Source organism: Rana temporaria, chromosome 9, assembly GCF_905171775.1.
Source record: "Rana temporaria chromosome 9, aRanTem1.1, whole genome shotgun sequence".
In the NCBI taxonomy this organism is placed as follows: Eukaryota; Metazoa; Chordata; class Amphibia; order Anura; family Ranidae; genus Rana; species Rana temporaria.
Window position 1 is genome coordinate 145,489,272 of NC_053497.1, and position 12,510 is coordinate 145,501,781.

Sequence of the window (12,510 nt, forward strand, 5' to 3'; positions counted from 1 at the left end):
ATTTTATTTTTTATTAAAGGGACAATTTTTTTTTTTTTTTTTAGGGGTCAGGAGGTCCCCAGGGCCCCGGATGCCAACTCCCCTTTTTTTAATTAAAAAAAATATAAAAAAAAAATATTTTTTTTTATTTCTTTTATTTATATATATATATATATATATATATATATATATATATATATATATATATATATATATATATATATATATATATATATATATATATATATATATATATATATATATATATATATATATATATATATATATATATATATATATATATATATATATATATATATATATTATTATTATTATTATTAAAGGGCCCAGGATGGAAACTCCCCCTTTTTTTTTATAAATGTCTATTTTTTTTAATATAAATATTTGTTTTTTTTTATTTTTTATTAAAGGTCCCAGAGGTCCCGGATGGCAACCCCCCTTTTTTTGTAATTTATTTTTATAAAAAAAAAAAATAATAATAATAATTATATAATAATATATATATATATATATATATATATATATATATATATCTCAGAGGTCCACAGGGCCCCAGATGGCAACCACCCCCCTTTTAAAAAAATATATATATATATTCTTTCTCTCTTTTCAATAAAGGGCCCAGAGGTCCCCCTTTTAGTTATATATATTTTTCTTTATTTCTTCTTTTTAAATTTGTGGCAGAAACCACCTCCACCCCCCGCTTCTCAATTTCAGGCGGCAGCACCCCCCCACCCTCCGATTCTCTGCTCCAGGGGGCCCATGCCTTAAGCTGTGTAAGGGGCCCCATAATTCCAGCTCAGCTCTCCTTCCCAGTATTGACCCAGCAGCCTCCCAGCCTTCTAATATACAATGTATAGCCATAGAAAATGACACATTTGTGCTTCTGCTGTCAACTTTGAAGACTGATTACTCAGCAATGCTTGCAGCTACAGAAGTCGTTAATGGTTTTATATAGTTACATAGTAAGTGAGGTTGAAAAAAGACACAAGTGCAACCTATGTGTGTGATTATATGTCCGTATTACATTGTATATCCCTGTATGTTGTGGTCGTTCAAGTGCCTGTGGAAGGGAATTCCACCTCCCTTCCGCTCTTACAGTAAAGAACCCTCTTAGCAGTTTAGGGTCAAACCGATTTCCTTCTAATTTTAGTGAATGGCCACATGTCTTATTACATTTTCTTACACTGAAAAGTTTTATCCCTATTGTGGGGTCACCAGTGCGGTATTTGTACATTGAAATCATATCCCCTCGCAAGCGTCTCTTCTCCAGAGAGAATGTTCCTCTCTGACGACAAAGGAGCACGCATGCTCTGAATGCTCGTGCCTCCCCAGAGCCATTCTGAGAGTCTGGAAGCGCTGAGAGCCAACGGCGTCAGCCAGACTACCAGCTGCCTCTCCACCTGCGAGCCGACCGCCTTCCCATAAGCAATGCACCCCTACAATCCATGCATATTACCCAGTGTTTGTTCATTTAAAAAAACATTCAATTCAGAAAGATACCAAATATTCTTGTTAGAAATCCACTCCTACCTTCCTGTAGTGAGCTGACAACGCTGGCTCTTTTGTATTGAAATTCCACACAGTGCTCTTAGTCCTGCCTGATTTCTTCTCTGCTAGACTACAGAGCACCCCTGCCTTATGCAAATGAGAAGGGGTGCTCTGTAGTCCAGCAAGGGTGAACTGGACAGGGCTGACCTCACTGCTTGGGATTTTAGTGCAGTGGAGGCAGCGGGCCAGATTCACAAATGAGATACGACGGCGTATCTACTGATACGCCGTCGTATCTCTGTTTCTAACTATGCGACTGATTCATAGAATCAGTTACGCATAGATATCCCTAATATCCGACAGGTTAATTGAATTACACTGTCGGATCTTAAGGATGCAATTCTAGGCCGGCCGCTAGGTGGCGAGGCCATTGCGGCCGGCGTAGAATATGCAAATGAATACTTACGGCGATCACCGAACGTCCGAACGGCCCGTCGATCTAAATCTACGTCGTTTCCGTCGAGTTACGCCGCGTAAAACTAGGGCTGAGCCCTAGTTGTCCTAAGCCATGTTAAGTATGGCCGTCGTTCCCGCGTTGAAATTTAAAAATCAACATCGTTTGCGTAAGACGTCCGTGAATGGCGCTGGACGGCATTTACGTTAACGTCTAAGCAAATGACGTCGGTGCGACGTCATTTAGCGCAATGCACGTCGGGTAATTTAGTTGGCCCATTTGAATTGGCCCGCCTTGCGCCGGACAGATTTAGGATACACCGCCGCAAATTTCCAGGTAAGTGCTTTGTGGATCGGGCACTAACTTGGAAAAATTACAGAGGTGAAACTTAGATCGGTTAAGTTAAGTTGCGCCCGGGCTACGTGAATCTGGCCCAGCATTTTTAGCTCAAACAGGAAGTTCTGAACTCACAATCTCTTGCAGGATCACTAGGTATTTTCATGTACTAGTAGAAAGAACAAGGGGATTTATGCATGTATTGCAGAGATTATTTTTTTTTCTCATTTTCCCAGGCAAACATTTGCTGCTTATAAAGTAAATATGTAAATTCTTGATCACAGCTCTTTATTTGGATAATAGCAGCCTTTTATAAAACAAAATCACTGAATTAAGAGTCCAAAGGTAGTGAATTAAGTGGAATTAAAACATATGCCGTGATTGCCAGATAGAAAATAATTATAACTTTGCAAAACATCAGGAGAGGAACCCATCACATATAAAATGTACTTAGAATGAAAAATAAAGAAAAGCATCCATTGTTCTTTCCATTAGTGAGAGAGACATGAAGGTTGTTATCACTGACCTTCTGAAAATGCTAGACAACTTTTTTTCAATTTTACATCTCTGACCTAAACTGGGGTCTGATCCTGTCTGCCCACTCCTATACTGGCCACATTTCATATACACTATATTGTCAAAAGTATTGGGACACCTTCCTTTACACGCACATGAACTTTAATGGCATCCCAGTCTTAGGGCCAGATCCACAGAAGAATTTTGCCGGCGCATCTGGGATCGATCCGACAGGCGTACGTCTTAGTACGCCGTCGGATCGTAGGTGCATTTTTCCGCCGGCCGCTAGGTGGCGTTTCCGTCGAATTCCGCGTTGAGTATGCAAATTAGCTAGATACGGCGATCCATGAACGTACGTCCGACCAGCGAATTTTTTTACGTCGTTTGCGTTCGGCTTTTTCCGGCGTATAGTTACCCCTGCTATATGAGGCGTACTCAATGTTAAGTATGTCCGTCGTTCCCGCGTCGAATTTTGAAAATTTTACGTCGTTTGCGCAAGTCGTTCGCGAATAGGGATTTGCGTAGAATGACGTCACCGTCGTAAGCATTGGCTTGTTCCGGTTTAATTTCGAGCATGCTCACTGGGATACCTCCACGGACGGCGCATGTGCCGTTAAAAAAAAACGTCAATTACGTCAGGTCACGACGTATTAACATAAAACACGCCCCCATCACATACATTTGAATTGCGCGCCCTTACGCCGCCTAAGTTACACTACGCCGCCGTAACTTATGGCGGGAAATCTTTGAGGATACAAAAAAAAAGTAAGTTACGGCGGCGTAGTGTATCTGAGATACACTACGCCGGGTGGAGAGAAGCGACGATGTACGTGGATCTGCCCCTTAGTCCATAGCGTTCAATATTGAGTTGGCCCACCCTTTGCAGCTATAAAAGCTTCAATTCTTCTGGGAAGGCTGTCCACAAGGTTTAGGAGTGTGTCTATGGGAATGAGAGACTGAGAGCCAGGCCTTCATATCCACATCAGTGCCTGACCACACAAATGCGCTTTTGGAAGAATGGTCAAACTATCCCATAGACACACTCCTAAACCTTGTGGACGGCCTTCCCAGAAGAGTTGAAGCTGTTATAGCTGCAAAGGGTGGGCCAACTCAATATTGAACCCTACAGACTAAGGGGCAGATCCACAGAGATCTGCACCCGCGCAGCGTATCTAAGATACGCTACGCCGCCGTAACTTTCACGGCTTCGGTTCGAATCCATAAAGATTTTGCGCCGTAAGTTACGGTGGCGTAGTCTATCTCTCGCGGCGTAACGGCGCGTAATTCAAATCGGCAATTAGGGGGCGTGTTTCATTTAAATGAAGCGCGTCCCCGCGCCAAACGAACTGCGCATGCTCCGTTCCTAAATTTCCCGCCGTGCATTGTGCTAAATGACGTCGCAAGGACGTCATTTTTTTTAACATGGACGTGAATTACGTCCATCCCGATTCACGGACGACTTACGCAAACAAACAAAACATTTTCAAATTATACGCGGGAACGACGGCCATACTTAACACTGAGTACGCCACCAAATAGCAAGTTTAACTATAAGCCGAAAAAAGCCGACGTAAAAAAAATGCGACGGCCGCTCGTACGTTCGTGGATCGTTTGAAAATAGCTAATTTGCATACTCGACGCGGAAAACGACGGGAACGCCACCCAGCGGACGCCGAAGAATTGCATCTTGGATCCGAAAGCGTACGAAGACGTACACCTGTCGGATCTAACCCAGATGCCGTCGTATCTTGTTTTGAGGATTCAAAACAAAGATACGACGCAGGAAATTTGAAAGTACGCCGGCGTATCAGTAGATACGCCGGCGTACTCTCTCTGTGGATCTGCCTATTACAAGTTAGGGAAATTACCCTTTTTATCCCCTTCCACTGAGCTGAGTTAAACTTCCCACCCCCAGATCTGCTATATAAATGGAATCTCAGATATATGAATCAGGTTTCATTACAATTTGTAAGATTTTTCTCAAACAAAATCCATATTTACAGTTACAATTTAGGTGGATTTCTTTTAACGCTACTCATTCAAATTTTCTTGGTACTACAGTTGAAAACAAATGTTGCTTTGACCTTGCTATCCTTTAGAAAATTGAAGCTAAATTCCAAAATTTGATGAAATTATTCTGTTGTATGGCAAACCTTAGCTCTCCAATGAAAAGGCACAGACCGCCACAGCATGGGTTCTAGCCCTTCCACCCCATATCCAAAACAAGAAAAATGGTTTAGATTGGGGCTATACATTACCCATTATGAATAGGGTAGAGCATTAGATACAATCTGTAGGTCTTCAGTTTAGCTAATCCTGCAATACTAGCCACCGTGCACAGTGATCATGTTTAGAGGCAATGTAGTGGTCTACGGGGCACACAGAAAGTTTGCACTCCAATGACACCACTGGCATCTCAGTTTATTTAGCCATAGCCAACAAGCAACAAAGCCCTGCCTGAAGGCCACTCTTCTGTAATATGTTTCATCCAGTAGGGCTTAATAGATGGGGTTATGCCAGTTGCCGCCTATGGCTAAATAAACTGAGAAGCCAGTGACGTCATTGGAGTGCAACCTTTAAGCTAGGTTTAGACCTGTGTCTAAGCGGACGTTCCTCTGCAATACTTGTTCATATAGCTTTCCTGGGGCCATTTTAAAGGTGGTAAAGAGGAATTGTGACGCCTCCTCACTGCCTGTTTTAACTTCAGAATTGTCATATAAATGCACTGCAATGTATTCAGTTCAGAGGCGTTTGCAGCACTGCCTCTTTTACTTGGATGGGTCACATTCATCGGGCTTGCTGCCCACCTAGAGGGGGTGGTTGGGGACACTAAAAACTTAGCTCAACTGCATGTTTTTATTGCCTCCCAAACCCCAACTTTAAACAAACCCTCAATTTTTTACATGTGGAGTGTGAATGGGCTCCTGAGATTGGCACCCGGCATTTGCAGTGAGGCTTTTAGTTTCTGAGTCACTGACAAGTACACAGCAAAAAGTGATGACAGAACTATTGATCTGAATTTTTTTTCAAGGACTTGGACTTAAAAAGTACTGAAGCCAAGCTCTCATCATTCCAGACAGGGAACAATTTCAGCAGGGCAGGTTATGCATCCTCCATATCGCCTCAGTTCTGGTTCACAAAAGAACTTAGCGTGGTAGAACCGTGATACCAGTATGTCGCCCATAAAGTCTAATTAGAAAAGTCTTGAAGGCGCCTTTGAAAACACTGAGTCGCAAAGTCATATTTGGCCAGCAGTTTTCACAAAGGATCAGTATTTTGTCACGTAGCGATATCAGTTTGAAAGATAACACAATTCTTTGGTTACAGTCCAGATGGGACTGTTATTGTCATTAACCTTGGGGACAAGTGGCCTCCCCCTCCTTTTTATCACCCGGGGCCTAGTAATGTTACAGACAGGGAGCAGATTGCAGGGAGTGCAATCACTGACCTCAGGAAGGAGTGTGAGGTGACCCCAGAGAACGTGGAATGAGGGAGATGAGAGGGCAGGAAGGAAGCCACCGGAAGCCAAAATAAACATGCCACCATTAGAGAGGAGAGGGGAAGAGACACCGAGAACCCATCAGCTAGAAAAGAGAGGGAGGGTGTCAGGGGCCTTGAATAGATAATCTGGCTGGCAGCACATTTTATAAGGAACGCGCCAAACGCATACAGTCCTCATGAACGGATACACATTAACACACAAAAATGTTTATTTTTGTAAACCATAGTGGACACTGGCCAGTCAGATTCAAATTTACTACAGATCAGTGGATACAGATTGGTTGGTTTGTTTTATTTTTGCTTAGCCCGTTATATTAATAACAACCAAAAAACTTTTAAAAGTGTAAAATTGTTTCATTTGAAAGAAAACTGTTTTAAACTGATGTTTCTTTTCAGAGCAGGGACTCGGGATGGGATCTGTGCTGGGGATCACATTCGGAGCATTTGTCATTGGAGCGCTTCTCACGGCCGCTTTGTGGTACATCTACACGCACACACGTAAGTAATGAATGCTGTGTGCACCTCACTGAAACTTTCAAACTTTCTCAATGCTTTAATGAAATGGTGGGGCACAGTGTACTGAGTCCAGCCCCTGGCTTCTTATACAACCCCAATTCCAAAATAGTTGTAAAATCTACATAAAAACAGAATCAATGATTTGCAAATTTTAAACCCATATTTTATTCACAATAGAAAACATATCAAATGTTTAAACTGAAAAAAATGTACCATTTAAGAAAGAAAAAAAAAAGGTAATTTTGAAACTGATGGCAGCAATAGGTTTAAAAAAAGTTGTGACAGGGCAGCAAAAAAGCTGGGAAAGTAAAAAGTACTGACAAGGAAGAGCTGGAAGAACATTTTGCAACTAATTAGCTTAAATTGGCACGTTAGTAACATGATTGAGTATAAAGAGAGCATCTAAAGCCCCCTACACACGGTCGGCCAAAATCACATGGGAATTTCGACGGAATTCCATCGGAGTAAAAGAGAACATGTTCTCTATCTAAACTCATCGGAATTTCCGATGAAAAAAAATCCGATGAGGCATACACACGGTCGGAAATTCCGATCGTGTGTAAGGGGCATTAGAGCGCCAGAGCATTAAAGTACTAAAGATGATCAGAGGTTCACCAATCTGTGAAAAGCTGCACCTAAAAATGGTCAAAAAATTTCAGAATATTGTTTAAGATTCTGAGAATGTGGAGAGATCTCTGTGTGCAAGGGACAAGGTCGAAATGCAATATTGGATGCCCATGATCGTTGGGCCCTCAAACAACACTGCATTAAAAACAGGCATGATTCTGTGATGGAAATCACTGCATGGGCTCAGGAATAATCATTGTCACATCTGACATCACATCTACATGATCCAGAAACACTGCCATCTTCTCTGGACCAAAGCCCATTTAAAATGGTCTGTTGCAAAGTGGAAAACTGTTCTGTAGTTAGATGAATCTACTGTGGGCACCGCGTCCTCCAAAGTAAAGGGCAGTGAGACCTTCCGGCTTGTTACCAGTGCTCATTTCAAAAGCTGGCATCTCTGATAATCTAGGGGGCATTAGTGCATATGGAATGACCAGCTTGCACATCTGGAAAGGCACCAATGCTAAAAGATATATCCAATTTTTTACAGCAGAACATGCTCCCATCCAGACAACGTCTTTTTCAGGGAAAGCCTTGCTTATTTTAGCAGGACAATGCTAAACTGCATACTGCATCTATGACAACAGCATGGCTTTGTAGTAGAAGAGTCCGGGTGCTTAACTGGCCTGCCTGCAGTCCAGAACTTTCACCAATTGAAAATATTTGGCACATCTTGAAACAAAAAAATACGACAAAGAAGACCCGGCCGGGACTGTTGAGCAGTTAGAATCCTATATCAGGCAAGAATGGCACAACGTTCCTCTCCCACAACTCAACAATTCTCAGTTCCCAGAGAATTACAAAGTGTTGTTTCCTAATTTTTTCTTAAAATGGTACGTTTTCACAGTTTGAACATTTGATATGTTTTTGTGAAAAAAATATGACTCAAGTCACATGAAATTGCACTAGTGTGAATAAAGCTTTGCGCTGTGGGATTTACTACGTTTATCAGAAAAGGTATGACAGAGAAAGATAAAAGCTTTAATTAAATTCAGGTCAAGCTAACCCACCAGGTTAAGGATCCTATTTAAAAAAAGTGACAGTGAAGTCTAATGAGGTTTAAAAATCTAGAGTCACCTGGCTAAAATAAAGATCTTAATCCGTGTGTTAACATATTGGGAATCAAGCCTAAAAATGTATTTATTTCTGTGGTGCCTCATCAGCCCCTAGGACACTTTCAGAGCTATCACTATCATTTCAGCAATGACCCATGTATGTGTGTGTTGTGGTGCTAGTCACTTTCAATGGAAATGCATGTTTTTTCAAATGCGACACACATCCAACATACATGCATTGCAGTGTACCACAACCTATGTTGGCACCGGAGCCAGGTCCCAGGACATACACATATCCCAAACAACCAAAAGCTCACCTGAAGGTTATTCCCACTGACTGGTAACTGTTATATTACCAGCCTCCTGCATTGGCCTTTTTTACCTGGCCATTACTGTGAGCATTCCCTGGTTTACAGGACCTCTATGTCCTGGGACCCACCATTACCCCTTTAACTTTTAAAGGCCCTATCGGGCATACAGGTCTGTTTAACTAGACTTGGTCATAGTTCATACGCACTTATCGTTCAATTGGGACCCGCTCTCTGGGAACAAGAGACTTTGTGCCTCTAGACCGTCTCCTGACGAAGCGAAAGCGAAACTAGTCGAGACTCGAGACTAATGGTCTCATGATTTCAATTGTTTCACCGACATTTACCCCGTCTGCTAAATGGGGATTGCACAACCGGTGACCTGATTGTGGTCAAGTTTGTATTTTTTGTAATGTTTTTATGTTTTGTATTTTTATCTTTGTCTTCAATGTTTATTTGTTAATAAATGCTTTCACAAATATGAATTATTCAGGTTTTTGAACCTAATTATCAAGTACCGGTATAGTCCTCCCTGCCCACATTACTTCATTGGAGTCTCGGGGTTAGTTGGGGAATCCTTGAGACCCCTCTATTTTTCCACAACCTATGTTGATGCACTACCATGCATTATGTTACTTTGGCAAAAATGGTGCATGTCTTTTTTTTTTAGTTTGCTTTCTAATAAGTGGGCTGCTTTAATGCAATGCAGGTTAATGCACCTCAACAGACAAGACAGATCTGAATGATGCATCATGCCGCGTACACACAATCTGAATTTCCGACAACAAATGTTCGATGTGAGCTTTTGGTCAGATATTCCGACCGTGTGTACAACAAATGTTTGAGAGCTTGTTCTTAATTTATCCGACAACAAACGTTCTTGATCATCTGTATGCAATTCGATGCACAAAAATCCTACGCATACTCTGAATCAATTTGACGCATGTCGGAATCATTGAACTTAATTTTTCTCGGCTCGTTGTAGTGTTGTACGTCACCGCATTCTTGGCTTTCGGAATTTCAGACAACATTTGTGTGACCGTGTGTATGCAACACAAGTTTGAGCCAACATTCCGCCAGAAAAAAATCCACGGTTTTGTTGTCGGAAATTCCGATCGTGTGTACATTAGGCTCAAAAGGGTTTATGGTAAATTTGGTTTTGGTATTGAACCCTATCCCTAATTATAAAATCTCTCTGCCCTGCCTAATAATTTTCTGGTCAGAAATTAAAATAAAGATGAAATTATGGTAACATGTATGTTTGTTTTATAACCTGACCATTATTTCGCTTCATATAGGCTCTTCGGTTAAAATGCAGCCGGTGCCAACGCTAACTGGAGGCTCAGAAAGTAGCAGCACAAACCACAGTATTGACAGCACACAGAGTACCCCGTGCAGTACCAGCAGCAGAGCGTAACGTGACTGTGTTGTCACAGGGACTACAGACATGGGGGATGGGACATAAGAAGGGCCCTCAAGGCCTCAGCAGTAAAATGACTTAATGTTGAAGCCCCCATCGGATGGAATCCATCTTGAAAGCCTGCTTTGCCTATTTCGGCATACTGCAGATATCGGTTAAAATACAAGACGAGGACTCTCAATGACAGATCACTGATGGCCATGGACGCCCAATGACATATCACTGATGGTCAGGGGCCAATCTGTAAAAACAAAATGGAATTGACCCAAGTGGCATAGTTTGTTGGCAAAACTCCTGAGAGTCCAAAGCAACATGGGAGGGGAAGTACATTTTTTTGCAGAAATATAAAGCTATAAACATCTTATATATGAAATTATCTATCCAACCTACAGTTACTTGCTTTTACACATAGTTTAACTTGACAACAGAATGTATTCTGAACACTGTTTTATTTGAACCCCATGGTTATGAAATTTTCCAGTTTTTATTCCTTTTGCCGTGATGGCTTGCTAGTCTAAAAGTGAGAACTGTAGCAGATACAATGAAAAATACCTCAGGAAAATTCCAGGGTTCATGCATTACGGCACTAGGCTGGGGCCTGGTCAGACCAAAGCTGTACAGTGTAACGCTCATCCTGGCTTAAATACAAAAAAAAAATTCTCATTGGATTATCATGCCATTTTATGCCATTATCATTTTCTAATTTGTTGTGTGTTAATAATTCTGGTTGCTGATCAGGAGCCCATGTAAATATTAACTCACATGACTAGATGTAGCCATAGACATGAAATGACTGTAGTCTGTTACAACCAAATGCTAATCTGGGCTATACTCTCAATGGGCACCCAAAGACTGCAATAGTTACAGAATCCTTGCATTCCATATCATAAAGTGCAGAGATAGATATAACACCATCACATGACCAGACCATACCTTTTGAGACCATATCTATACATGATAAGACTGTACCCCATCAGGCCATACCTATACATGATCAGACTATACCTATACCTGATCAGATCATACCTTATGAGACTATGCATAATCAGACCATACCTATATGTGATCAGACCATACCTATACATGATCAGACTGTGCCCTTTGAGGCCATACCAATACACGATCAGACCATACTATATGAGACTATACCTGAACACAAGGAATATCTTCCAATGACAACAATACTCCAAGGACGTATAAAAAAAGCTATAAATTGTATTAAACAACAATATAAAAATGTAGATAATGATATAGTAAGTAATTCAAAGAATTGCCTATGCATATGTACCCACAGCACAGAAAATTGCTGCTAAGAGCCTTGAACATGGGTTAAATATACTGCATATTTAACCCATGTTCAAGGGTCTTGGCAGCAATTTTCTGTACTATCGGCACATATATATAAGCCATTCTTTGAATTACTTACTATATCATAGCTACATTTTTATCTTGCTGCTTAATAAATTATTTTGCTTTTTATATGCCTTTAAAGTTCCCTTTCATTGGAGGGTATTCCTTGTGTTCTGTCTCTATTGGGATGTTGGCACTCTCACAGCTCTCCATCATGTACAGTACTATAAGACTATACCTATACATGTTCAGACCATACCATATGAGACTACGTATGATCAGACCATACCTATACATGTTCAGACCATACCATATGAGACTACGTATGATCAGACCATACCCTATGAGACTACGTATGATCAGACCATACCCTATGAGACTACGTATGATCAGACCATACCTATACATGTTCAGACCATACCATATGAGACTACGTATGATCAGACCATACCCTATGAGACTACGTATGATCAGACCATACCCTATGAGACTACGTATGATCAGACCATACCTATACATGTTCAGACTATACCCTATGAGACTACGCATTATCAGACTATACCTATACATGTTCAGACCATACCCTATGAGACTACGTATGATCAGACCATACCTATGCGTAATCAGTCCATACCAGGTTCCCAGTGGCTGGTGTGATGCCAAACATACTGAAATTTTGATTTTGGGTGTCCATACTTATGGCTTTGTTCATTTATTATTGCCATGACAACACAAACAAACATATTATGAGAAATAATAACTGTAATCAAAATTTTTGTCCTCAAAATACGGCTTCGTTAACACGGGTCATATAAATCCTTGCCCCATGTAAGGGACATGTTTACTTACACAGGAAAGCTCAGGAGTTCCATGCATTACTATGCAGGCAATCCCACTCATGTCAATTAGGGTGCAGTGGCTGCATGGACGCAGCCA

The 12,510-nt window shown here is 41.1% G+C and overlaps 1 protein-coding gene across 1 annotated transcript in view; it reads left to right on the top strand.

Moving 5' to 3' along the window:
* Positions 1-10,887, top strand: part of ENG (endoglin) — a 93,902-nt gene extending 83,015 nt beyond the window's left edge. Inside the window, exons 14-15 of the mRNA XM_040324756.1 lie at positions 6,695-6,796; positions 10,103-10,887. Coding sequence (XP_040180690.1) covers positions 6,695-6,796; positions 10,103-10,221 — 221 coding nt within the window. The 3' untranslated portion in view covers positions 10,222-10,887. The remainder of the gene's footprint in view (positions 1-6,694; positions 6,797-10,102) is intronic.
* Positions 10,888-12,510: the final 1,623 nt, after the last annotated feature.